Here is a 27821-nt window from a genome sequence, read left to right on the forward strand (position 1 = left end):
TCCCACTTCCAGGAGTCTTGTGTCTTCGGCCGCTGTTGCTGCTCATTACCACGCCGCTTGGTCCTTGTTTGGTGGGTGATTCTGTAATGGTTTTCCTCCTCTTCGTCTGAACAGGAGAGGCGAGAAGGATTGGAGGACCAATATGTGGCGTGGTAAGTGTCCATAGTTGTTTATTTAAACACATAAACTGAACACTCCATACAAAAACAATAAACGTAATGTGAATAACCGAAACCGAAAACGGTACTGTGTGGTGTAAAACACAGACAAGGAAACAACAGTGAAGCCCAGGCTACCTAAGTATGATTCTCAATCAGAGACAACTAACGACACCTGCCTCTGATTGAGAACCATACTAGGCCGAACACAGAAAAACAACCTAGACACACAAAACATAGAATGCCCACCCAACTCACGTCCTGACCAACTAAAACAAACAATTAACACAATAACTAGGGTCAGAACGTGACACATGAAAACATAATAATAGTCTAACAAGCCTGCAACATTTGCAGTAGGTGTCACGCCCTGACCATAGAGAGCCCTTGGGGTTCTCTATGGTGTAATAGGTCAGAGCGTGACTAGTGGGGGGTTTCTAGTCATTTTAGTTCTATGTTGGTGTGTGAGTATGGTTCCCAATTGGAGGCAGCGGAATATCTTTGCCTCTAGTTGGGGATCATACTTAGGTTGTCATTTTTCCCACCTGCGATGTGGGATATTGTTTTTTGTTTGTTTTTTTGTATCTATGTGCGCTGCGTACTGCATGTTCGTGAAGTCTTTGTGGTGAAGTTTCACTGTAATAAATATGTGGAACACTACTACTAAACGCCTTGGTCTGATTATTTATATAATGATCGTGACAGTAGGCCTATGCTTCAGTTCGGCTGGGCTTGGTGAACCGAACAAGTGTGCTTGCATACTCCCTTAAAACCTTTGCTTAGTAAAACTGTCACGGTGCGTGAATGAGGACCCAAAAGCGAATTAACGTAAACAGAACTTCTTTAATAACAAAACATAGGTAGGCTCAGATGGACCGGCAGATTCCGACAGGACAGGACAAGGTTGCAGCAAACATGACGATAGTCTGGTTCAGGCATGAAAAACACAAACAAGAATCCGACAAAGACAGGAACAAAAACAGAGAGAGATATAGAGGACTAATCAGAGGGAAAAAGGGAACAGGTGGGAAAAGGGGTGACGAGGTAGTTAGGAGGAGACAAGGAACAGCTGGGGGAAAGAGGGGGAGAAAAGGTAACCTAATAACGACCAGCAGAGGGAGACAGGGTGAAGGGAAAGGACAGAAACAAGACACAACATGACAATACATGACAGTACCCCCCCACTCACCGAGCGCCTCCTGGCGCACTCGAGGAGGAAACCTGGCGGCAACGGAGGAAATCATCGATCAGCGCACGGTCCAGCACGTCCCGAGAGGGAACCCAACTCCTCTCCTCAGGACCGTACCCCTCCCAATCTACTAGGTACTGATGACCACGGCCCCGAGGACGCATGTCCAAAATCCTACGGACCCTGTAGATGGGTGCGCCCTCGACAAGGATGGGGGGGGGGGGGAAGACGAGCGGGGGCGCAAAGAACGGGCTTGACACAGGAGACATGGAAGACCGGGTGGACGCGACGAAGATATCGCGGAAGAAGAAGTCGCACTGCGACAGGATTAATGATCCGAGAAATACGGAACGGACCAATGAACCGCGGGGTCAACTTGCGGGAAGCGGTCTTAAGGGGAAGGTTCTGAGTGGAGAGCCAAACTCTCTGACAGCGATAATATCTAGGACTCTTAGTTCTACGCTTATTAGCAGCTCTCACAGTCTGCGCCCTATAACGGCAAAGTGCAGACCTGACCCTCTTCCAGGTGCGCTCGCAACGTTGGACAAAAGCCTGAGCGGAGGGGACGCTGGACTCGGCGAACTGAGATGAGAACAGCGGAGGCTGGTACCCGAGGCTACTCTGAAAAGGAGATCGCCCGGTCGCAGACGAAGGAAGCGAGTTGTGGGGGTATTCTGCCAAAGGGAGCTGTTCTGACCAAGACGCAGGGTTGCGAAAAGAAAGACTGCGTAAGATGCGACCAATAGTCTGATTGGCCCGTTCTGCTTGACCGTTAGACTGGGGGTGAAAGCCGGAAGAGAGACTGACGGAAGCCCCAATCAAACGGCAAAACTCCCTCCAAAATTGAGACGTGAATTGCGGACCTCTGTCCGAAACGACGTCTGACGGAAGGCCATGAATTCTGAAAACATTCTCGATGATGATTTGTGCCGTCTCTTTAGCAGAAGGAAGCTTAGCAAGGGGAATAAAATGAGCCGCCTTAGAGAACCTGTCGACAACCGTAAGAATAACAGTCTTCCCCGCTGACGAAGGCAGTCCGGTGACAAAATCTAAGGCGATGTGAGACCACGGTCGAGAGGGAATGGGAAGCGGCCTGAGACGGCCGGCAGGAGGGGAGTTACCGGACTTAGTCTGCGCGCAGACCGAACAAGCAGCCACGAAACGACGCGTGTCATGCTCCCGGGTGGGCCACCAAAAACGCTGGCGAATGGAAGCAAGCGTACCCCGAACGCCAGGGTGGCCGGCTAACTTGGCAGAGTGAGCCCACTGAAGAACGGCCAGACGAGTAGGAACGGGAACGAAAAGAAGGTTCCTAGGACAAGCGCGCGGCGACGGAGTGTGAGTGAGTGCTTGCTTTACCTGCCTCTCAATTCCCCAGACAGTCAACCCGACAACACGCCCCTCAGGGAGAATCCCCTCGGGGTCAGTGGAGGCTACTGAAGAACTGAAGAGACGAGATAAAGCATCAGGCTTGGTGTTCTTAGAGCCCGGACGATAAGAAATCACGAACTCGAAACGAGCGAAAAACAGCGCCCAACGCGCCTGACGCGCATTAAGTCGTTTGGCAGAACGGATGTACTCAAGGTTCCTATGGTCAGTCCAAACGACAAAAGGAACGGTCGCCCCCTCCAACCACTGTCGCCATTCGCCTAGGGCTAAGCGGATGGCGAGCAGTTCGCGGTTTCCCACATCATAGTTACGTTCCGACGGCGACAGGCGATGAGAAAAATACGCGCATGGGTGGACCTTGTCGTCAGAGAGGGAGCGCTGAGAAAGAATGGCTCCCACGCCCACCTCTGACGCGTCAACCTCGACAACGAACTGTCTAGAGACGTCAGGTGTAACAAGGATAGGAGCGGATGTAAAACGATTCTTGAGGAGATCAAAAGCTCCCTGGGCGGAAACGGACCACTTAAAGCACGTCTTGACAGAAGTAAGGGCTGTGAGAGGAGCTGCCACCTGACCGAAATTACGGATGAAACGACAATAGAAGTTCGCGAAGCCGAGAAAGCGCTGCAGCTCGACGCGTGACTTAGGGACGGGCCAATCAATGACAGCTTGGACCTTAGCGGGATCCATCTTAATGCCTTCAGCGGAAATAACAGAACCGAGAAATGTGACGGAGGAGGCATGAAAAGTGCACTTCTCAGCCTTCACAAAAAGACAATTCTCTAAGAGGCGCTGGAGGACACGTCGAACGTGCTGAACATGAATCTGGAGTGACGGTGAAAAAATCAGGATATCGTCAAGGTAAACGAAAACAAAGATGTTCAGCATGTCTCTCAGGACATCATTGACTAATGCCTGGAACCCGGTATTCAAAGTGCCCTAACGGAGTGTTAAACGCCGTCTTCCACTCGTCCCCCTCCCTGATGCGCACGAGATGGTAAGCGTTACGAAGGTCCAACTTAGTGAAAAACCTGGCTCCCTGCAGGATCTCGAAGGCTGAAGACATAAGAGGAAGCGGATAACGATTCTTCACTGTTATGTCATTCAGCCCTCGATAATCTATGCAGGGGCGCAGAGACCCGTCCTTCTTCTTGACAAAAAAAAACCCCGCTCCGGCGGGAGAGGAGGAGGGGACTATGGTACCGGCGTCAAGAGCTACAGACAAATAATCTTCGAGAGCCTTACGTTCGGGAGCCGACAGAGAGTATAGTCTACCCCGGGGGGGAGTGGTTCCCGGAAGGAGATCAATACTACAATCATACTACCGGTGTGGAGGAAGAGAGGTGGCCCTGGACCGACTGAACACCGTGCGCAGATCGTGATATTCCTCCGGCACCCCTGTCAAATCACCAGGCTCCTCCTGTGAAGAAGAGACAGAGAAAACAGGAGGGATAGCAGACATTAAACATTTCACATGACAAGAGACGTTCCAGGAGAGGATAGAATTACTAGACCAATTAATAGAAGGATTATGACAAACTAGCCAGGGATGGCCCAAAACAACAGGTGTAAAAGGTGAACGAAAAATTAAAAAAGAAATGGTTTCGCTATGATTACCAGAGACAGTGAGGGTTAAAGGTAGCGTCTCACGCTGAATCCTGGGGAGAGGACTACCATCCAAAGCGAACAAGGCCGTGGGCTCCCTTAACTGTCTGAGAGGAATGTTATGTTCCCGAGCCCAGGTCTCGTCCATAAAACAGCCCTCCGCCCCAGAGTCTATTAAGGCACTGCAGGAAGCTGACGAACCGGTCCAGCGTAGATGGACCGACAAGGTAGTGCAGGATCTTGAAGGAGAGACAGGAGTAGTAGCGCTCACCAGTAGCCCTCCGCTTACTGATGAGCTCTGGCTTTTACTGGACATGAAGTGACAAAATGACCAGCAGAACCGCAATAGAGACAGAGGCGGTTGGTGATTCTCCGTTCCCTCTCCTTAGTCGAGATGCGGATACCTCCCAGCTGCATAGGCTCAGCACCCGAGCCGGTAGAGGAAGATGGTAGTGATGCGGAGAGGGGGGCAACGGAGAACGCGAGCTCCTTTCCACGAGCTCGGTGACGAAGATCAACCCGTCGCTCAATGCGAATAGCGAGTTCAATCAAGGAATCCACGCTGGAAGGAACCTCCCGGGAGAGAATCTCATCCTTTACCTCTGCGCGGAGACCCTCCAGAAAACGAGCGAGCAAAGCCGGCTCGTTCCAGCCACTGGAGGCAGCAAGAGTGCGAAACTCAATAGAGTAGTCTGTTATGGATCGATTACCTTGACATAGGGAAGACAGGACCCTGGAAGCCTCCTCCCCAAAAACAGATCGATCAAAAACCCGTATCATCTCCTCCTTAAAGTCCTGATACTGGTTAGTACACTCAGCCCTTGCCTCCCAGATTGCCGTGCCCCACTCACGAGCCCGTCCAGTAAGGAGAGATATGACGTAGGCGACACGAGCAGTGCTCCTGGAGTAAGTGTTGGGCTGGAGAGAAAACACAATATCACACTGGGTGAGGAACGAGCGGCATTCAGTGGGCTCCCCAGAGTAACACGGCGGGTTATTGATTCTGGGCTCCGGAGATTCGAAAGCCCTGGAAGTGGCCGGTGGATCGAGGCGGAGATGGTGAACCTGTTCTGTGAGGTTGGAGACTTGGGTGGCCAGGGTCTCAACGGCATGTCGAGCAGCAGACAATTCCTGCTCGTGTCTGCCTAGCATCGCTCCCTGGATCTTGACGGCTGAGTGGAGAGGATCCGAAGTCGCTGGGTCCATTCTTGGTCGGATTCTTCTGTCACGGTGCGTGAATGAGGACCCAAAAGCGAATTAACGTAAACAGAACTTCTTTAATAACAAAACATAGGTAGGCTCAGATGGACCGGCAGATTCCGACAGGACAGGACAGGACAAGGTTGCAGCAAACATGACGATAGTCTGGTTCAGGCATGAAAAACACAAACAAGAATCCGACAAAGACAGGAACAAAAACAGAGAGAGATATAGAGGACTAATCAGAGGGAAAAAGGGAACAGGTGGGAAAAGGGGTGACGAGGTAGTTAGGAGGAGACAAGGAACAGCTGGGGGAAAGAGGGGGAGAAAAGGTAACCTAATAACGACCAGCAGAGGGAGACAGGGTGAAGGGAAAGGACAGAAACAAGACACAACATGACAATACATGACAAAAACTAGAAAGAAGTGCAATAGTAGGCCTACTGTTTGTCCATTTTGAGAAGCCGTAGCCAGTATACACGTCCTCAAAGGAGTCAGAATTAAGCTAAAATAACTCAAGAAACTGTATTCATTTTGATGTGCAAAATGTGCATGAAAATGAGTCAACAAAGACTTAATTGAAGAATCTCTAAGGTTGACCAATCACAGCCTTTGGCTCCCTAACTTCTGCTAGCCTCAGAAGAAATGTGTGTCCGATCAGCCGAAAAAAACTTTACCAAAGTCCAAACCAACAAACGTTACATGTCGTTACAATATATGCACAAACTCTTACAGTTTTGTCTGGGAAGCGTTTAAACGCGTTAATGCTGTGTCCACGTCCTAGTGGAATCTAGGAAACTCCAACTTGCTAACTGGTTGTAGTATACGTGCTGTGTTATGTTCAAGCAGTTAGCAAGTCGAATGTCAGTTTCCTAGTTCCGACTAGCATGTAAATGAGGCATAAGTTGTGTTGTGACCCTGCTCCCTCCCCCTGCTGCTCCAGCCCCCTCCATCTTGCCCTTGCATGGCTGGAATGTCTAATGATGAATGATTGCATTTTGATGGAATCAGTAAGTTGTGGCTGGCAAGCCTTATAAAAGAGCCTGGGTGCTGGGTGATAACTCACACAGTCCAGTCCTGGGAAATCACAGAGTGTATCTTTAAATAAAGACAATGCTGCAGCAAACAAAGTATTTAGTCAACAATGCCGTAGAGAGAATGAACAGCTTTTATGAATGTCCAATATGCACTCATTCACCTCACCTAAGGCTGTCTACACATGTTTTTCCAGATTCCATTTAGTCCTACGCTGTCTTTATGATTCAATGATTATATGTGTTATTTCAGCCTCAAACGGCCACATAATATAGGCCTGTGGCAATATCAGCCTTTTCATTTGATTTCTTCAAAGGGTTAGGTTGCTCTTTCCACTTACAGCCGGACCAACACACAATGTTTAGAATATGCAAGCACATCTCTATCTTCAATAATATTTTTCTTTGCAGGCATCTAGTACCAGTCTCTTCCTGTCCATATGGTGTAACTCTGTGAGCTTAAGCACTGGACTACATGCATCCTCAGAACCCCCTCCATCCCCTCCTGGCATCATCGGATATACAGTATGAGTCTGGGAAGTCAGATGTAGGATGATTTCTCTGTCAGCTACTGTCAGCTATGTAAAGCTGCTGTCCCTGTCCCATTAGAGGCATGCTCGTCAGTGATGTGTAATTGCGTTGCCATTTGTCAGCAAGTTGGTGCTGATGTCGGTGAATGGCTTATCCCAATTGCTCATGCACCTCAGTTGCAAATCTCTTGTTTGTGTTCTCAGCATCAGCAGTTGTTTCGCATTAGGCGATGCAGCTGTACAGCAGTCCAGTAAATATCCCTATCAGAGCCCAGCTAGAGGAGGAGAGAGAGGGAGGGAGCGTGTGTGATAGAGAGAGAGAATGAGAGGGAACGAGAGAAGGAGAGAGGGAGAGTAGAGGAAGATCAAGTGAGAATAAGAGTAAGAGAAAAGGAGTGTTCATTTTACTTCCTAGTCGGTTTTCCTGGGGGAATCTATCAACGACTGCAGAAGAAAATAAAGGGGTAAAATAGAATAGATTTCTGCAGTCATCTTCTCTGGTTAAGGACCTATTGCATTTTGTTTGATTAGACACTCACCTACCGCACGGAGGTAAGGCTATATTTCCATCTGATTCTCTTCAAGTCAGTCTCTTAATGCATCAAGTGTTCAGAAGGTAAACAACACCTATTGTAGAGCCACAGTAAATAGGATGACAGTTTGTTCATTTATATGCTGGAAATTGCATGCTCTTTTTTCCATGCTTATTACCAGGGCATTCTCCATTTACTGTTCGACACTATGTACTGTAGATACATTGATCCACTGATAATGTGAGTGTGCTTAGTGTTAGAATGCCTGTTTACATTTCTTATTATTGAGGTAGAACGAATTCTTATATTATGCTATCAGGCAGTCTGTGTTTTTGCAGTTAGTGCATTATGTCAAGCCAATGATCTTGTAATAAACTGTTTTGAGTCTCAGCTGTGGTACAGGCATTTAGAATTTGCCCCAATGCAGGTGTGATTATCATCAGCCCATGTGTAGAGATCTGTCTATGACTGACAGTCATTAATAACCTGGCTGAAATATGTATTAAACAGTCACAATCACAAACGAGCTTTGAGAGATTACAAGAACCACTGTGCAAATAGGATCCTTTTTGATGATGGCATAATGATTACCACAATTATCACACAATGATTACCACACAATGATTGCCACACAGTGTTTACCGCACAATGATTACCACACAGTGATTACCACACAGTGATTACCACACAGTGATTACCACACAGTGATTCAGTGTAGAGTACACCATATGGTGTAGACAGAGGATACAGTTAATTTGAGATCACACAGTCCCTCTACCATGACCTGATGTGGAGCAGAAGGCACGCTAAACTTGCCTCTCTGTCGCTTCATTTCCTCAACCTCAGTCAACTGACTGTCACATATGTATGACCCTCCACCTTATAGGACACATCCCATGACGTGTATCTTATATGCACCTGATACCCACTATTCTAGTAGAAAAATGTCAAAGGCTGTGTTTACACAGGCAGACCAATTCTGATATTTTTTCCACTAACTGATCTTTTCCCCAATCCCGTCAGATCTTTTCACAGCAGATCTTTTTCAGAGCTGATCTGATTGGTCAAAAGACCAATTAGTGAAACAAATATCAGAATTGGTCTGCCTGAATGAATGCAGCCTTTGAGGCATGGAGCTGCTTACTGTGCGTACACTATTCATTTTTGGTGTATGCAGCAGCATTCATCACCACACTGTCACAGCACAGTGATAATGTATGCATCAGGGTTCTAGATCACTGGAGAATGAGAATGAGTAATATGCCCTTCACAGTTCCCACTGTGAACACATCACATATTTACATAACAAACAAATATATGAGTCAAACTGTAAAATGTGTTACTATCAAAGACCAGAGGCAAGAATAATAATTATTGTTATTATTATATTCAATTGCTTTACCCAAGAGTGGAATTGATCTATAGTCTGTTTTCATGCAGATCTAATTAGCTGATTATGGGCAATTAGATAGGGGAAAGACAGTGGAATGAAATTTCTCTCTATTTAGCATACTGATATATAATTAAGAGGTTAGGGAGGACTATTTAAATGATGTGGGGGACTTGCGTTTGAACTGTGTTCAGACATATTCAGTCAGAAAGTGGAGCAAGCACAACTGGAAATTAGGAGGCTTTGATGGTTCTCTCTATGAGAATCTCCTCTTGCCCTAAATTCTGTGTGTGTGAAAAGAGGGAGAGGAGCAGACAGGCAGGCAGCAGCTGGGTAACACAGGAGACCCAGGGAGGGAATGTGTGTGGTGCCACAGCCAGCTCCCTCATCCCTGGTGTGAACAAGCTAGCTCACACATTTCATAGCTCTGTGGCTTTAATGAGCTGCCGCCATCATGAGGTGGACCAGAACACAATGGCTCTTCAGGCCACATACAGTGCATAGTAGAGGGGGCTGGTAGGAGGAGCTATAGGAGGACAGGAACATTGTAAATAAGGGAATGGAATATAAGGAACGGTATCAAACACATCAAACATATGGAAATCACATTTGACTCAGTTCTATTTATTCCATTCCAGCCATAACATTGAGTTTGTCCTCTTATAGCTCCTCCCACCGGCTCCCTCTGGTACACATAGGGCTGTTGCGGTGACCATATTACCGCCACACCGGCAGTCATGAGTCATAATGTTCTATGTGACCATTTAGTCATGGTAATCTCTTATTCACTCTGGACATGTGTAAGTAGTACCCAACTCACTAATGATAGTCAGGGTGCTAATGGTCTGGTACTAAGGGCTCTATTGTATTGTCCCTCTAACCACTCTGACATCAATGCAAATACAATCTAAAATCACATCAAACACATCATCAAAATAGTAGGTGCTTTTAAAACATACCTCACTGTGTTTGATCAATTTGAAAAAAGGTTGAAACTGAGTGGAAAACATTGAACTTGTGGATGTTGTTTCAAAGCCTAACACAACTAAATGGACAGTGCTTTCTAACGTGATGATTAATTAAAAACAACTATGTGCATATTAGAGCTTATGCAAATGCATAGGCCAAACAGTTGAAGCCGGAGGTTTACATGCACTTAGGTTGGAATCATTAAAACTTGTTTTACAACCACTCCACAAATTTCTTGCTAACAAACTACAGTCTATTTAGTGCATGACACAAGTAATTTTTCCAACAATTGTTTACAGACAGATTATTACACTTATAATTCACTGTATCACAATTCCAGTTGGTCAGAAGTTTACAGACACTAAGTTGACTGTGCCTTTAAACAGCTTAAAAAATTCCAGAAAATTATGTCATGGCTTTAGACGCTTCTGATAGGCTAATTGACGTAATTTGAGTCAATTGGAGGTGTACATGTGGATATATTTCAAGACCTACCTTCAAACTCAGTGCCTCTTTGCTTGACATCATGGGAAAATCAAAAGAACTCAGCCAAGACCCCAGGAAAATATTGTAGACCTCCACAAGTCTGGTTCATCCTAAGGAGCAATTTCCAAATGCCTGAAGGTACCACGTTCATCTGTACAAACAATAGTACTCAAGTATAAACACCATGGGACCACACACCCGTCATACCGCTCAGGAAGGAGACGCGGTCTGTCTCCTAGAGATGAACGTACTTTGGTGCGAAAAGTGCAAATTAATCACAGAACAACAGCAAAGGACCTTGTGAAGATGGAGGAAACAGGTACAAAAGTATCTATATCCACAGTATAACGAGTCCTATATTGACATAACCTGAAATGCCGCTCAGCAAAGGGAGATGCCACTGCTCCAAAGCTGCCATAAAAAAGCCGGGCTATGGTTTGCAACTGCACATGGAACAAAGATCGTACTTTTTGGAGAAATGTCCTCTGGTCTGACGAAACAAAAATATAACTTTTTGGCCATAAAGACCATTGTTATGTTTGGAGAGAAAAGGGGAGGCTTGCAAGCTGAAAAACAACATCCCAACCGTGAAGCACGGGTGTGGCAGCATCATGTTGTGGGGGTGCTTTGCTGCAGGAGGGACTGGTGCACTTCACAAAATAGATGGCATCATGAGGAATGAAAATTATGTGGATATATTGAAGCAACATCTCAAGACATCAGTCAGGAAGTTAAAGATTGGTCGCAAATGGGTCTTCCAAATGGACAATGACCCCAAGCAGACTTCCAAAGTTGTGGCAAAATGGCTTAAGGACAACAAAGTCAAGGTATTGGACTGGCCATCACAAGCCCTGACCTCAATCCTTTAGAGCATTTGTGGGCAGAACTGAAAAAGTGTTTGTGTCACGTTCTTTCAAAATCGAACCCAGAAGCAGACCAGGACAAGGAGAGTAGGAAGAAGGTGAGTATTTATTTACAAGTGAATGTGAATGGGTAGATATATCCAGGTGGCGTAGCGGGCAGCGATGGTGAGTTGATGGGAGTAAATAGGTGGATCCAATGGGGTAGCGGAATCCTCCAACGACCAGGCGGGAATGGGGTAAATGATCCGGGTGAGTAACTAAAGACAGATCAAACGGAGGTAAGTTTAAGGCAAGCAATAGGTAAAAAACAACAAAACAAATTCTATCCAACTTGAGGCTGATACTATGGCACAACATACTGTTCATGGCTAACGATCCGGCAGGGAATGGATGTCAGGTCAGAGCTTTTGAAGGGGAGAGGTGATGATCAGGACAGGTGTGCAGATTACTGATGGGATACAGGTGCGGGTGAACATCGATCTCCCAACAAGCTAATTCGCCCGGCAACCAGACAGGGTGCGTTCCAGGACACCGGAAACACACTCCAGGACAGAAACACAGGCAAACACAGACTCAGGAAGCGGGATTCGTGACAGTTTGCGAGCAAGGAGGCCAACAAACCTGACTCATTTACACAAGCTCTGTCAGGAGGAATGGGCCAGAATTCACCTTATTGAGGGAAGCTTGTGGAAGGCTACCTGACATTTTTGACCCAATTTAAAGGCAATGCTACCAAATACTAATTGAGTGCATGTAAACTTCTGACCCACTGGGAATGTGATGAAAGAAATAAAAGCTGAAATAAATCATACTCTCTACTATTACTCTGACATTTCATATTCTTAAAATGAAGTGGTGATCATAACTGACCTAAGGCAGGAAATTGTTACTTGGGTTAAATGTCAGGAATTGTGAAAAACTGAGTTTAAATGTATTTGGCTAATGTGTATGTAAACTTCCGACTTCAACTCTATATAAATGAGCCCAACCCTCAAAACAAACAGAAAAAAATACAAAAATATACTGATTAAGATATCTTTGGTACATAATTGGTCTAGCCTAAATTAAACTAATTCAGAGAGAGCCTACAATTATATTGCAGTTGTATTTGATTTTGAATAATAGGGCATAGTAACAAGGCATTTTTTATACTAGGCTGACACATTACCTTTAGCTACAGAATATCTCACAACTGTGCGTTTCCATCTTCTCCTCGCTCCTTCATTCCTTTTTCCAGCACGCAGTGTGAGGGGCTGTCAACAGTTCAATGAAATATGTGTCATGTTACTGTTGATGTTCCCGGAGAGATTTCACTTGGATTCCTAAATTAAGCACGAGGTACCTGCAGGAACAGGGTTGGAGAGTCCATGGTATACGGAGTTTAGGATAAATATCACCTATCACACAACAAAATAACTGGAGTAGCTTACCTGACATGAGTGAAATGAACCGGTGGGAAAGTGGCATCTATTCGCTAATCGAGTGCATAAGGATGATATGTATTTTTTCTCTTGCCCCTGTTCCTGCCCATTTCATAATGGGCCATTCTGAATCTCAACAAATTTTACAAACAGTACCAGTCAAAACTCATTCCAGGTTTTTTCTTAATTTTTACTATTTTCTACATTGTAGAATAATAGTGAAGACATCAAAACGATGAAATAACACATATGGAATCATGTAGTAACCAAAAAAGTGTTAAACAAATCAAAATGTATTTTAAATTTGAGATTCTTCAAAGTAGCCACCCTTTGCCTTGATGATAGCTTTGCACACTCTTGGCATTCTCTCAACCAGCTTCATCAGGTCGTCACCTGGAATGCATTTCAATTAAAAGTTAATTTGTGGAATTACACTCCTTCTTAATGGATTTGAGCCGATCAGTTTTGTTGTGAGAAGGTAGGGGTGGTATACAGCCTTATTTGGTAGAAGACCAAGTTCATATTATGGCAAGAACAGCTCAAATAAGCAAAGAGAAAGGACAGTTCATCATTACTTTAAGACATGAAGTTCAGTCAATATGGAACATTTTAAGAATTTTGAAAATGTCTTCAAGTGCAGTCGCAAAGACCATCAATCGCTATGATGAAATTGGCTCTCATGAGGACTGCCACAAGAAAGGAAGACCAAGAGTTACCTCTGCTGCGGAGGATTAGTTCATTAGTGTTAACTGCACCTCAGATTGCAGCCCAAATAAATTATTCACAGAATTCAAGTAACAGACACATCTCAACATCAACTGTTCAGAGGAGACTACGTGAATCAGGCCTTCATGGTCGGATTGCTGCAAAGAAACCACTACTAAAGGACACCAATAATAAGAAGGGACTTGCTTGGGCCAAGAAACACGAGCAATGGACATTAGACCTGTAGAAATCTGTCCTTTGGTCTGATGAGTCCAAATTTGAGATTTTTGGTTCTAACCGCAGTGTCTTTGTGAGACGCAGAGTAGGTGAACGGATGATCTCCGCATGTGTGGTTCCCACTGTGAAGCATGGAGGATGAGGTGTGATGATGTGGGAGTGCTTTGCTGGTGACACTGTCAGTGATTTATTTAGAATTCAAGGCACACTTCAAGGCACACTTAACCAGCATGGCTACAGCATTCTGCAGTGATACGCCATCCCTTCTGATTTGTGCTTAGGGGGACTATCATTTGTTTTTCAACAGGACAATGACCCAACATACCTCCAGTCTGTGTAAGGGCTATTTGACCTAGAAGAAGAGTGATGGAGTGCTGCATCAGATGACCTGGCCTCCACAATCACCCGACCTCAACCCAATTGAAATGGTTTGGGATGAGTTGGACCGCAGAGTGAAGGAAAAGCAGCCAACACGTGCTCAGCATATGTGGGAACTCCTTCAAGACTGTTGGAAAAGCATTCCAGGTGAAGCTGGTTGAGAGAATGCCAAGAGTGTGCAAAGCTGTCATCAAGGCAAAATGTGGCTACTTTGAAGAATCTCATATATAAAATGCACTTTTTTGTTTACTACATGTGTTATTTCATAGTTTTGATGTCTTCGATATTATTCGACAATGTAGAAAATTGTAAAAAATAAAGAAAAACCCTGGAATGAGTAAGTGTGTCCAAACTTTTGACTTGTACTGTATTAGTAAAGACAAGATTAAATTGACAATAGTCTGATGGGTGAAACTATCATCACTTGATCAGAGAATAGCATGTGCACCTTGAGGCAAGGAACAGACGACAAGCTTTTTTTTGCGACTTTCTCAAATCATCAATAGCCTAGTAGCTTCATGCAGGCCATTTATTTTTTGATTTCTAAAGCGTTCTATTGTATCATTCACAACTACAGTTACCAAATAACTCTAAATCTAGTTTTTTGGTCCTGTTTCAAATGATCAGGTTTATTCTCACCATAGCGGCTTCATATGAGCACTCGCTCCAGAATGGGAAAAATATCCTTTCTATTTTATTCAGCTAAGTTCAACTAGATTCTTCTTCCTATAAAATCATACAATATACAATATAATAATGGTACAGGACTTATAATGATATATTGTATGCCAAATTAACATTGCCTACGGCCTATGGCATGGCAGAATAACATTCAGTAATCCAAGTCATATTCTGTTCTTCTGAAATTGATTTATTGTGATGGTGTATATTCAATTGATTTATTAGACTATTTTCAAATGTAGATTTTTCAAAGGCGCACGACAGAGGCTTGTATGCGGCTTGTGTGCGTGGAGGCCTGTAGACGATATAGGTGTTTATGTTAATTAACAGTAAATTACTGTGAAACCAGCAGTCTTTTGCATGACAATAACCGGCTGACAATATTTAATGACCGCCACAGCCCTAGGTAAGCAGATGCACTACAGGACCAGGCAGTATGTACACCCATGTGTGACACAGTGAACCTCACATACTGTAAACCACACACGCAGTCTCTCCACCATCCACTCACTGTAACGTCCACTCTCACTAATAAACAAATATCACACAATATAACAGAGATGCTGTCTGTACTACTACTGTTTATTGCTAGCCGCATACTGCTGAGCATCAAACTGTTACAGCACATGTTACATGTGTCTGTTCTTATAATCAGGAAAATGGGCCATATGTCGTGTTGTACCAAGCTATTGGCATTATGAGACGGGAGAAAAATAGGACATGGAAGGTAAAGAAGGATGACAGAGATACATTATATTCTAAGTGTAAGGCATGGATATAAAGATGAACCGAACAACTTCTCATTTCGATGATTCATATTTAATCCAACTGCTAGGTCTGCAGAAAACTTTATTACATCAAAGGCTAGTTCAAAGACAACTCGGGAACATACAGGAAACCCAATAACCTTTCCCCAGGTCAAGGATCCTGGTGAGGAGACATTAACATTTATATCATTATATCATGATAATTCCTCTCAGGAATTACTGAGGGTGAAAACATGCAACTGAAAAGAAGCCAGTAGAGTGGAGTTCACAAGTTGATGCCTTCCCTGCCTGTCTTTCATACTCACAGCAGCCAGGACCGGAGAGGGAGATAATTGTTTTTACCCTGGAAGGCACATCAATGGCATCATCAATTCAGGAGAGGGAATGTGACAGCTAATCAAAAACAATAGGCTAACCCACAGATTACACACACTCCAGTCTTCAAGGCTATGTTCACCAGCCTGAATCCCCTGGCTGTTATGGGCAAATAAATAAGACCATACATAGATAACCTTATCCTGTCAATTCACGGTTTTTCTATTTCTTCCAACACGTCAGATGCCATATCCCCTGAGTTGCACTCGTTCTGCTTGCTCAGCTTTCATAGAGCTCTGAGCACCATAGGAAATACATTCAATCAGAGATAACATCCAACTTAAAAAATAAAAGTTTGATTCAATTTTACTCAGAAGTTCTGTTAAAGGCCCAGTGCAGTCAAAAACGTGATTTTCTTGTTTTATGCCGTGCATTCGGAAAGTATTCACACCCCTTGCCTTTATCCACATTTTGTTACATTACAGCCTTATTCTAAAATGGATTTTAAAAAAAGAAATGTCATCATGAACCTACACACAATACCCCATAATCACAAAGCGAAAACAGGTTTATAGAAATGTTTGCAAATTTATGAAAATAAATAACAAAAATACCTTATTTACGTAAGTATTCAGAGCCTTTGGTATAAGACTTGAAATTAAGCTCAGGTGCATCCTGTTTCCATTGATCATCCTTCAGATGTTTCTACAACTTGGAGCCCACCTGTGGTAAATTCAATTGATTGGACATGATTTGGAAAGGCACACACCTGTCTATATAAGGTCCCACATTTGACAGGGCATGTCCGAGCAAAAACCAAGCCATGAGGTCTAAGAAATTGTCCGTAGAGCTCCGAGAGAAGATTGTGTCGGGGCAGAGATAGGGGGAAGGGTAACAACACATTTCTGCAGCACTGAAGGTCCCCAAGAATACAGTGGCATCCATCATTCTTAAGTGGAAGAAGTTTGGAACACCAAGACTCTTCCCCAGAGCCTGGCACCTGGCACCATCCCTACGCTGGAGCATGGTGGTGGCAGCATCATGCTGTAGGGATGTTTTTCAGCGGCAGGGACTGGGAGACTAGTCAGGATGAGTGGAGCAAAGTACAGAGAGATCCTTGATGAAAATCTGTTCCAGAGTGCTCAGGACCTCAGTGTGGTGAAGGTTCACCTTCCAACAGGACAACGACCCTAAGCACACAGCCAAGTTAATGCAGGAGTGGCTTCGGGACAAGTCTCTGAATGTCCTTCAGTGGCCCAGCCAGAGTCCGGACTTGAACCTGATCGAACATCTCTGGATAGACTTGAAAATAGCTGTGCAGCAAAGCTCCCATCCAACCTGACAGAGCTCGAGAGGATCTGTAGGGAAGAATGGGAGAAACTCCCTAAATACAGGTGTCAAGCTTGTAGCGTCATACCCAAGAACACTCAAGGCTATAATTGCTGCCAAAGGTGCTTCAACAAAGTATTGAGTAAAGGGTCTGAATACTTATGTAAATGTGATATTTCCGTTTTTTATTTTGAATAAATTAGCAAAACAATTAAATAAAAGTATCTGTTTTTGCTTTGTCATTATGGGATATTGTGTGTAGATTGATTAGAGGAAAAATATATTTGATCCATTTTAGAATAAAGCTGTAACCTAACAAAATGTGAAAGTCAAGGGGTCTGAATAATTTCTGAATGCACAGTATATATTTGGAATAAAATTATGAAATTGTGAAAATTATGATAATGTCCTATTAGTGTAAGAGCTGTTGGAAAAGACCACCTGAAATGTCAGCCTGTTTTGATGGGATGGAGTTTTGTGCTGCCTGGTGACATCACCAGGAGGTAAATTAGTTAAATAGATCAATAAGAAAGAGAGTTTCAAACCTCTCTGCCAATAACAGCTAGTTTTCAGCTTCCCCCTCCCCACACCACTCCCAGACAGTCCTTGCAAAATCCTTGCTTGAGAAATTGCTCTTTACTAAGATGTTTTTTTTTTATTTGTACCATTTTGATTGAAAACAATCACAGGAGGGTACTTAATTGTTACCCAGAAATGATTTGATATTGGACCTTTAAGCATTGGACCTTTAAGCTCTGACTGTAGGACCATTTCTTTAGACTTGCAGATGAGGTAAATGAGGTAATGTAAAACTAGAGGATTGAACATGGTGGCCGATGCTGCCTGGTTGCCAGGCGACTGCTGTTGGTGGATTATGAAATAAGGAGAACCTGCAGAGACCAGTCAATTGGCTGTGGGCGTAATATAGGGTTGTATATTGTTATGAAGGAAAAGCCAGTGGAGGGTGAAAGAGGGTGGGAGGAGAGAGAGAAAAGGGCAGCAAATACGACAGAGGAGAGGAGATGTGGCCACAGACAGGTCCCCTAACTAAAGGTTAATTGAATTTGGTCTGAGGCATGTTCCGTAGCTGGCAGTGTCATTGTTGTCTAATCTTTCCATCTTGGTGTTTTAGCACAGTATTTGTCCCAGCCCTCTATGCATGATGAGGAAGTTGAGAAAGTGAAACTAATCTAACAGTCAATAGATCCAATCGTGATTCATTGATTAGTATTAAAAGTCACAATGGATTTAGAATGATCAAAAATAGCTTGAAAGGAAGGAATTGAGATTGGACATGGGAAAATATTGCAACATAGCTATTTCACTAGAGGTTTTTTTATTCTATAAAATGTTCTCAGTCCTGTACCTATAAATCTTTATCACAATGTTACAATCTGATCCCATCTGATCTCCTTTTTCTTCTTGTTCAGCAGCTAATAACCATGGAGACAGCCCTTTCCACCCCCCATAATATCCAGATCTGTGAGGTGACCTGCGACTCCTTCCGCATCGGCTGGGACATGACCCCTGAGGATACTGCCAAGGCCACACACTTCTTCATTGACCTCAGCCGCAAGGAGGGCGGGGATCCCAACCGCTTCAAGCACAGGGTCTGTCTGACAGACTGTGACTGCTTTTCTCCCTCATACAACCTTCCCCGGCCCCCCCCATCCTTCCCCCTTAACTCAATGACCATTACCATCATGACTCTGACTCCCACTGTCTAGAGCCATGTTTTTTACGTCATTCCATCCTGTTCTCCAATAAAACACTACAACATGGGATGTGATATATTTTGATATAACCAGAGATGGCCTTACATGAGACAGTGTTTATGCAGTGTCTATTGTGTGCTGCAAAACAGCTTTGGGCAAGCAGCTCATTGTCACATTTCTTTCCTCTTCAATGGCTAAAAACTGACAAAGCCTAAAAACTGCAGCTCTGTTCTCTTCGCTATGAACTGTGATTTTATTCCAGACCAATCGTTGAACTGAGCTACTCTACACTACCATAATTTCCTTTTATTTTCTTAACATGTTAGGGGTAAAAAAATATATAGGCTTAGCTAATTGCAATCATTATATAAAATACAAGAATGTTTGAAATAGAAAATTAAGTGACCGTTATTTTCAATGGGATCCTTCCTAACAGACGGAAATTATGCATTGCAGCAGATTCAATTGCCTTACTGTTGGAAGGACCTATGGCTATTATTTGAGGTAATCTCTTATCTTGTGACAGAAGGAGAATTTGAATGATTGAAATAAAAGATGTCATGCTCAGTCATCCCTAAATGGGTGCTTCTGAGCTTTACTTATCTCTACACCTACTCTATCCACACGTTAGATACTTGATTACCTACTTTGGTAAGGTTCTCTATTTATTGTAATTTCTATCTCATAAGTCCTTTCTGTATTTCACACATTTGAGTCAGCAATGCAAGGTATTCATTTTTCTTCATTTCTGATCAATATACTTTGTCTTATTCTCCCCTCAGCCTTTAGCTCCTGACTTCCGTTGTCCAGAGCTGTGCCGAGTACTTGATTGGAAGCGTGTTTCTATCACTCAGGAATCAAAGTGACAAACAAATTTGCACCAGGGTGGTTGCCATGGATATGTGGCCCCTCTGAGCTTGTTGCAATTAGTTCTGAGCTTGTTGCTTCTTAGAGCCCCTGGCCAAAACAAAACCACTGTCACGGTTTTCTGTATGGGAAAGAGAGTCGGACCAAAATGCGGCGTGGCTATTGCGATCCATGTTTAATGAAACTGAAGCAACACGAATCCAATACAAAACAATAAACGTAACAAAAACCAAAACAGCCTAATACTGGTGCACATACACACAACAGAAAAAGGACATAAGGACAATCACCCACAAAACCCAACACCAAACAGGCTACCTAAATATGGTTCCCAATCAGAGACAATGACGAACACCTGCCTCTGATTGAGAACCATATCAGGCTAAACATAGAACTATACAAACTAGACATGTAACATAGAATGCCCACCCAGCTCACACCCTGACCAACCAAAACATAGAAACATACAAAGCAAACTATGGTCAGGGTGTGACAACCACTAATTTGGTTAGATATACAGCAGTTTAGCTAGACCAGTTTGTGCCACAATATGTGGCAGAAATGTAAAATTCACGAGTATGATAACATAATAAGCATTTAGAAACTACCGAAAATGGCATTTGTTTCAATGAATTGCTGTACTCTTGTAATTCAACTAATGAGTCACTTGAATTAACGTGTATCCTTGTTTCACCCATTAGGATGTGCCCACCAAATTGGTGGCCAAGGCGGTGCCCTTACCCATGGCAGTGAGAGGCCATTGGTTCCTGAGCCCGCGGACAGAGTACTGTGTTGCTGTGCAGACAGCAGTAAGACAGGCAGATGGAGAGTACCTGGTGTCTGACTGGAGCCAGGTGGTCGAGTTCTGCACAGGGGGTATGTCTGCCAGATCCCTACATTTGTTTAAGTTACGTTTTTTTGTTTTTAAAGTGGCTTTGAGATTGTACTTGGTATGAAAAGCACTATATAAAATAAATCTATTATAATTTTTATAGAAGCACAAAAAGGCTAGAGCCGGGCCTAAGCAAGATTTAGTTGGGGGGCACCTCACCTCGCGGCAAAACATTTTAGTGGCACCCCTCTTGACGGTGAAGAAAAAAAACTAAGTTTTATACAGTGCCTTGCGAAAGTATTCGGCCCCCTTGAACTTTGCGACCTTTTGCCACATTTCAGGCTTCAAACATAAAGATATAAAACTGTATTTTTTTGCGAAGAATCAACAACAAGTGGGACACAATCATGAAGTGGAACGACATTTATTGGATATTTCAAACTTTTTTAACAAATCAAAAACTGAAAAATTGGGCGTGCAAAATTATTCAGCCCCCTTAAGTTAATACTTTGTAGCGCCACCTTTTGCTGCGATTACAGCTGTAAGTCGCTTGGGGTATGTCTCTATCAGTTTTGCACATCGAGAGACTGACATTTTTTCCCATTCCTCCTTGCAAAACAGCTCGAGCTCAGTGAGGTTGGATGGAGAGCATTTGTGAACAGCAGTTTTCAGTTCTTTCCACAGATTCTCGATTGGATTCAGGTCTGGACTTTGACTTGGCCATTCTAACACCTGGATATGTTTATTTTTGAACCATTCCATTGTAGATGTTGCTTTATGTTTTGGATCATTGTCTTGTTGGAAGACAAATCTCCGTCCCAGTCTCAGGTCTTTTGCAGACTCCATCAGGTTTTCTTCCAGAATGGTCCTGTATTTGGCTCCATCCATCTTCCCATCAATTTTAACCATCTTCCCTGTCCCTGCTGAAGAAAAGCAGGCCCAAACCATGATGCTGCCACCACCATGTTTGACAGTGGGGATGGTGTGTTCAGCTGTGTTACTTTTACGCCAAACATAACGTTTTGCATTGTTGCCAAAAAGTTCAATTTTGGTTTCATCTGACCAGAGCACCTTCTTCCACATGTTTGGTGTGTCTCCCAGGTGGCTTGTGGCAAACTTTAAACAACACTTTTTATGGATATCTTTAAGAAATGGCTTTCTTCTTGCCACTCTTCCATAAAGGCCAGATTTGTGCAATATACGACTGATTGTTGTCCTATGGACAGAGTCTCCCACCTCAGCTGTAGATCTCTGCAGTTCATCCAGAGTGATCATGGGCCTCTTGGCTGCATCTCTGATCAGTCTTCTCCTTGTATGAGCTGAAAGTTTAGAGGGACGGTCAGGTCTTGGTAGATTTGCAGTGGTCTGATACTCCTTCCATTTCAATATTATCGCTTGCACAGTGCTCCTTGGGATGTTTAAAGCTTGGGAAATCTTTTTGTATCCAAATCCGGCTTTAAAATTCTTCACAACAGTATCTTGGACCTGCCTGGTGTGTTCCTTGTTCTTCATGATGCTCTCTGCGCCTCTGAGACTATCACAGTGCAGGTGCATTTATACGGAGACTTGATTACACACAGGTGGATTGGATTTATCATCATTAGTCATTTAGGTCAACATTGGATCATTCAGAGATCCTCACTGAACTTCTGGAGAGAGTTTGCTGCACTGAAAGTAAAGGGGCTGAATAATTTTGCACGCCCAATTTTTCAGTTTTTGATTTGTTAAAAAAGTTTGAAATATCCAATAAATGTCGTTCCATTTCATGATTGTGTCCCACTTGTTGTTGATTCTTCACAAAAAAATACAGTTTTATATCTTTATGTTTGAAGCCTGAAATGTGGCAAAAGGTCGCAAAGTTCAAGGGGGCCGAATACTTTCGCAAGGCACTGTAAGTACATTTCCTGCAATTCTACACATTTTGCCAAGGGGCGTAGAGAAAATGTTGCAGATTTACAGAAAGTTTTCTGCAACTCCACACATTTTGCCATGGGACAGAGAGAGAACTTTTGCCATTTTAAAGTAATGACTTTTGCCATGTTTATCCAACAGCACACCACCATACGTCCCACTGCTGGTTTGCTTCTGAAGCTAAGCAGGGTTGGTCCTGGTTGGGAGACCAGATACTGCTGGAATTGATGTTCGAGGGCCAGTAGGAGGCACTCTAGCTCAATGATTTGGGATATTGCTCTGTGTAGGGTGCTGTCTTTTCAATAAGACGTTAAACGGGTGTTCTGACTCTCTGTGGTCAATAAAGATCCAATGGCACTTATTGTAGACTAGGGGTGTTAAATAGGGGTGCTAAATTCCCAATGTGTCAATCATACCATCATGGTCAACTAATCATCCACAGCATCCAATTGGCTCATCAATCTCCCCTCCTCTGCCCTGTAACTATTCCCCAAGTTGTTTCTGTAAATGAGAATGCGTTCTCAGTCAACTTACCTGGTAAAATAAGGGTTAAACAAATACAAATATGATCCGAGTGAGAATGACTAACAAAATCAATGGGGGCCCCATGGAGGTCAGGGCCCGTGGACACATGCCCTGCGTGACTAGTCAATATTTGGGAATGATTACTACAAGTTTATTACTACAACTCAAAACATTGTTAGCTGACATGGCTAATTAAGTGACTGTCAGTGACTGACATAACAAGAGAAAAACTGCTGATCCACAACCAAATTTAGAAAATGCACATGGTGTATTCTACTATTCTTACTCTCAATAATAAGTTGAGACCCTGACTGGGGTCCATACACACTACCATTCAAAAGTTTGGAGTCACTTAGAAATGTCCTTGTTTTTGAAAGAAAAGCTCATTTTTGTCCATTAAAATAACATCAAAATTATCAGAAATACAATGTAGACATTGTTAATGTTGTAAATGGCTATTGTAGCTAGAAACAGCTGATATTTAATGGAATATCTACATAGGCATACAGAGGCCCATTATCAGCAACCATCACTCCTGTGTTCCAATGGCACGTTGTGTTAGCTAATCCAAGTTTAAAAGGCTAATTGGTCATTAGAAAACCCTTTTGCAATTATGTTAGCACAGCTGAAACTGCTGTTTTAATTAAAGAAGCAATACAACTGACCTTCTTTAGACTAGTTGAGTATTCAGAGCATCAGCCTTTGTTGGTTCGATTACAGGCTCAAAATGGCCAGAAACAAATAACTTTCTTCTGAAACTGGTCAGTCTATTCTTATTCTGTGAAATGAAGGCTATTCCATGTGAGAAATTGCCAATAATATGAAGATCTGGTACGACTTTGTGTACTACTCCCTTCACAGAACAGCGCAAACTGGCTCTAACCAGAATAGAAAGAGGATTGGAAGGCCCCGGTGCACAACTGAGCAAGAGGACAAGTACATTATATTGTCTAGTTTGAGAAACAGATGCCTCACAAGTCCTCAACTGGCAGCTTCGTTAAATAGTAACCGCAAAACACCAGTTTCAACGTCAACAGGGAATAGGCGACTCCGGGATGCTGGCCTTCTAGGCAGAGTTGCAAAGACAAAAACATAGCTCAGACTGGCCAATAAAAAGAAAAGATTAAGATGGGCAAAATGGCCAGTATCCTGGAGTCGCCTCTTCACTGTTGATGTTGAGACTGGTGTTTTGTGGGAACTATTTAGTGAAGGTGCCAGTTGAGGACTTGTGAGGCGTCTGTGTATATATATACCAGTTGAAGCTGGTTGAGAGAATGCCAAGAGTGTACAAAGCTTTCATCAAGGCAAGAAGAAGAATCTCAAATATAAAATATATTTAGTTTGTTTAACACTTTTTTGGTTACTACATGATTCCATATGTGTTATTTCATAGTTTTGATGTCTTCACTATTATTCTACAATGTAGAAAATAGTACAAATAAATAAAAACCCTTGAATGAGTAGGTGTGTCCAAACTTTTGACTGGTACTGTGTATATACACAATTGAAGCCGGAAGTTTACATACACCTTAGCCAAATACATATAAACTCAGGTTTCACAATTCCTGACATTTAATCCCAGTAAAAATTCCCTGTCTTAGGTCGGCTAGGATCATCACTTTATTTTAAGAATGTGAAATATCAGAATAATAGTTGAGAGAATTATTTATTTTGGCTTTAATTTATTTCATTCTTACATCCACTCAATTAGTATTTGGTAGCATTGCCTTTCAATTGTTAAACTTGGGTCAAACGTTTTGGGTAGCCTTCCTCAAGCTTCCCACAATAAGTTGGGTGAATTTTGTCCCATTCCTCCTGACAAAGCTGGTGTAACTGAGTCAGGTTTGTTGGCCTCCTTGCTCACACATGCTTTTTCAGTTCTGCCCACAAATTTTCTATGGGATGGAGGTCAGTGCTTTGTGATGGCCGCTCCAATATGTTGACTTTGTTGTCCTGAAACCATTTTGCCACAACTTTGGAAGTATGCTTGGGGTCATTGTCCATTTGGAAGACCCATTTGCGACCAAGCTTTAACTTCCTGACTGATGTCTTGAGATGTTGCTTCAATATATCCACATAATTTTCATTCCTCATGATGCCATCTATTTTGTGAAGTGCACCAGTCCCTCCTGCAGCAAAGCACCCCCACAACATGATGCTGCCACACCCGTGCTTCACGGTTGGGATGTTGTTTTTCGGCTTGCAAGCCTCCCCCTTTTCTCTCCAAACATAACGATGGTCATTATGGCAAATAGTTATATTTTTGTTTCATCAGACCAGAGGACATTTCTCTAAAAAGTACGATATTTGTCCCCATGTGCAGTTGCAAACCATAGTCTGGCTTTTTTATGGCGGTTTTGGAGCAGTGGCTTCTTCCTTGCTGAGCGGCCTTTCAGGTTATGTCGATATAAGACTCGTTTTACTGTGAATATAGATACCTTTGTATCTGTTTCCTCCAGCATCTTCACAAGGTCCTTTGCTGTTGTTCTGGGATTGATTTGCACTTTTCGCACCAAAGTATGTTCATCTCTAGGAGACAGAACGCGTCTCCTTCCTGAGCGGTATGACGGCTGTGTGGTCCCATGGTGTTTATACTTGCATACTATTGTTTGTACAGACGGACGTGGTACCTTCAGGTGTTTGGAAATTGCTCCCAAAATTATGTATTGAAGAAACATCTCAAGACATCAGTCAGGAAGCTAAAGATTGGTCGCAAATGGGTCTTCCAAATGGACAATGACCCCAAGCATACTTACAAAGTTGTGGGAAAATGACGTAAGGACAACAAAGTCAACGTATTGGAGTGGCCATCACAAAGCCCTAACCTCAATCCCATAGAAAATTTGTGGGCAGACCTGAAAAAGCGTGTGTGAGCAAGGAGGCCTACAAACCTGACTCAGTTACACCAGCTCTGTCATGAGGAATGTGCCAAAATTCACCCAACTTATTGTGGGAAGCTTGTGGAAGGCTACCTGAAACGTTTGACCCAAGTTAAACAATTTAAAGGCAATGCTACCAAATACTAATTGAGTGTATGTACACTTCTGACCCACTGGGAATGTGATGAAAGAAACAAAATCTGAAATAAATGTCTCTCTCTACTGTTATTCTGACATTACACATTCTTAAAATGAAGTGGTGATACAAACTGACCTAAGACAAGGCATTATTACTAGGATTAAATGTCAGGAATTGTGAAAAACTGAGTTTATATGTATTTGGCTAACGTGTATGTAAACTTCCGACTTCAACTGTATATACAGTATTTACATACACACAGTACAACCAGCTTTAGAGTATAGATTCAATTGAATTTGCCCAAAAAAAGGATTTGAAGCAGGAACTTCATAACTGACAGTTGTTGTTTGACACAGATTATGCCATGGACCACCTCAAACAGCTCCTTGGCAAAGCGAAGGGTTCTGCTGGAAGATTGCTAAGGTTCTCTGTATTTTATCGCAACCAGCACCCTGATTATTTTCAATATGTCAGGTCAGTTCTATACCATACTCTGTAAATACACACAGGTATATATGGATGTGCTGTGAAGTTCAATAACAAAACTTACAAATGTTTCTCCTCTTCTGTTAGAACTGAGTGTGGGGGGCTGATGCGCCCAGCCATGAAAGACAATAGTGGAAGCCATGGCTCTCCTATCAACAGCAAACTGCAGGGAGTCTTCCTCAGCTGCAACACTGAGTTTGACACAGGTCTTCCTCCAAACGACTCCCCCTACGGCCCCCTGCGTTTCCAGATCCCGGCCGGGAACCTGCTGAATCCCAACACCAATCTTTACTTTGCTGACTTCTACTGTATGTACACAGCCTATCACTATGTGGTGTTGGTACTGGCCCCTGCTGGCTCAGAGGGGGATAACTTCTGCCATACCAGTCTCCCCCTGCTGGACTTGACTGCCAACCCCTTCCTGACATACATCCCCTCTCAGAGGCAAGAGGAAGAGTCCTTGTTCTGCCACGCCAGTGATGTCATCCTGGAGGTGCTGTACACAGAGCCGATACATCTGGAGCAGGGCAGTGTGGTGAAGATCAGTGGCCACCACCAGATGAGCCAGACGACGGCCAACGCCAAGAAGGACCCCAGCTGCAAGGTGTGCAACATCAGTGTGGGCCGCTGAGAGAACGGGCTGGACTGACAGGCTTTAGAGAACAGTGAGGATTTGTGTAGGCATAGCTGCAGATGTAGAGAAATGTGCAGAGCGATTTCATCTATCTCATAGTGTAAGGTAAAGTAACACGACTGTGACAGCCCATCTCTTGGGGTATGTGCATGCTGGCTGCCCCATCCCTCTCCGTCGCTACTAGTATTCAAAATCTCCAAAATCATCAATCATCATGTGGACCCAAAGAAAGGCACGATAGATTATGGGCTTACAGTTTGATACAGAGGACCATATGTTTGAGATCCTCCATTGCTAGAGGAAGCTGTGATGTACACATTGTGTAACACTGTATTTGTCGAATAACATTTCGTATGATATATATTCGTATGATATTTCCATATTTTCCTTACAGTACCTGTTGGTCTTAGATGATTCCAAAATGTATTGTACGTTAAAACACACTGTCAACTGAATTACTATTTGAAAATGTTCAAACATTGTTATTGAGTCAATGCTTATGATAAGTGAATAATAAAGATTTGAATTGACTGTAGGATGCCAATGCCCACAACAGATGTGTCATGATTCCTGTGATCAGACATTACTAAACCATTTTCAGAGTGACACAATAGCTGTGAATCATGTACAGTGGTGCAAAAAGTACTCAATACT

The 27821-nt window shown here is 43.3% G+C and overlaps 1 protein-coding gene across 1 annotated transcript; it reads left to right on the forward strand.

The window, feature by feature from the left end:
* LOC110536038 (phytanoyl-CoA hydroxylase-interacting protein) lies at window positions 1-27722 on the forward strand. The gene is made up of 6 exons (XM_021621541.2): window positions 1-152; window positions 6987-7657; window positions 18610-18789; window positions 20463-20637; window positions 26404-26521; window positions 26621-27722. The coding sequence occupies exons 3-6, from the start codon at window positions 18622-18624 to the stop codon at window positions 27162-27164; spliced, it is 1005 nt and encodes a 334-aa protein (XP_021477216.1). The 5' UTR covers window positions 1-152; window positions 6987-7657; window positions 18610-18621; the 3' UTR covers window positions 27165-27722.
* The last annotated feature ends 99 nt before the right edge of the window (window positions 27723-27821 follow it).

The sequence above is a fragment of the Oncorhynchus mykiss genome, chromosome 11 (assembly GCF_013265735.2).
Source record: "Oncorhynchus mykiss isolate Arlee chromosome 11, USDA_OmykA_1.1, whole genome shotgun sequence".
Lineage (NCBI taxonomy): Eukaryota > Metazoa > Chordata > Actinopteri > Salmoniformes > Salmonidae > Oncorhynchus > Oncorhynchus mykiss.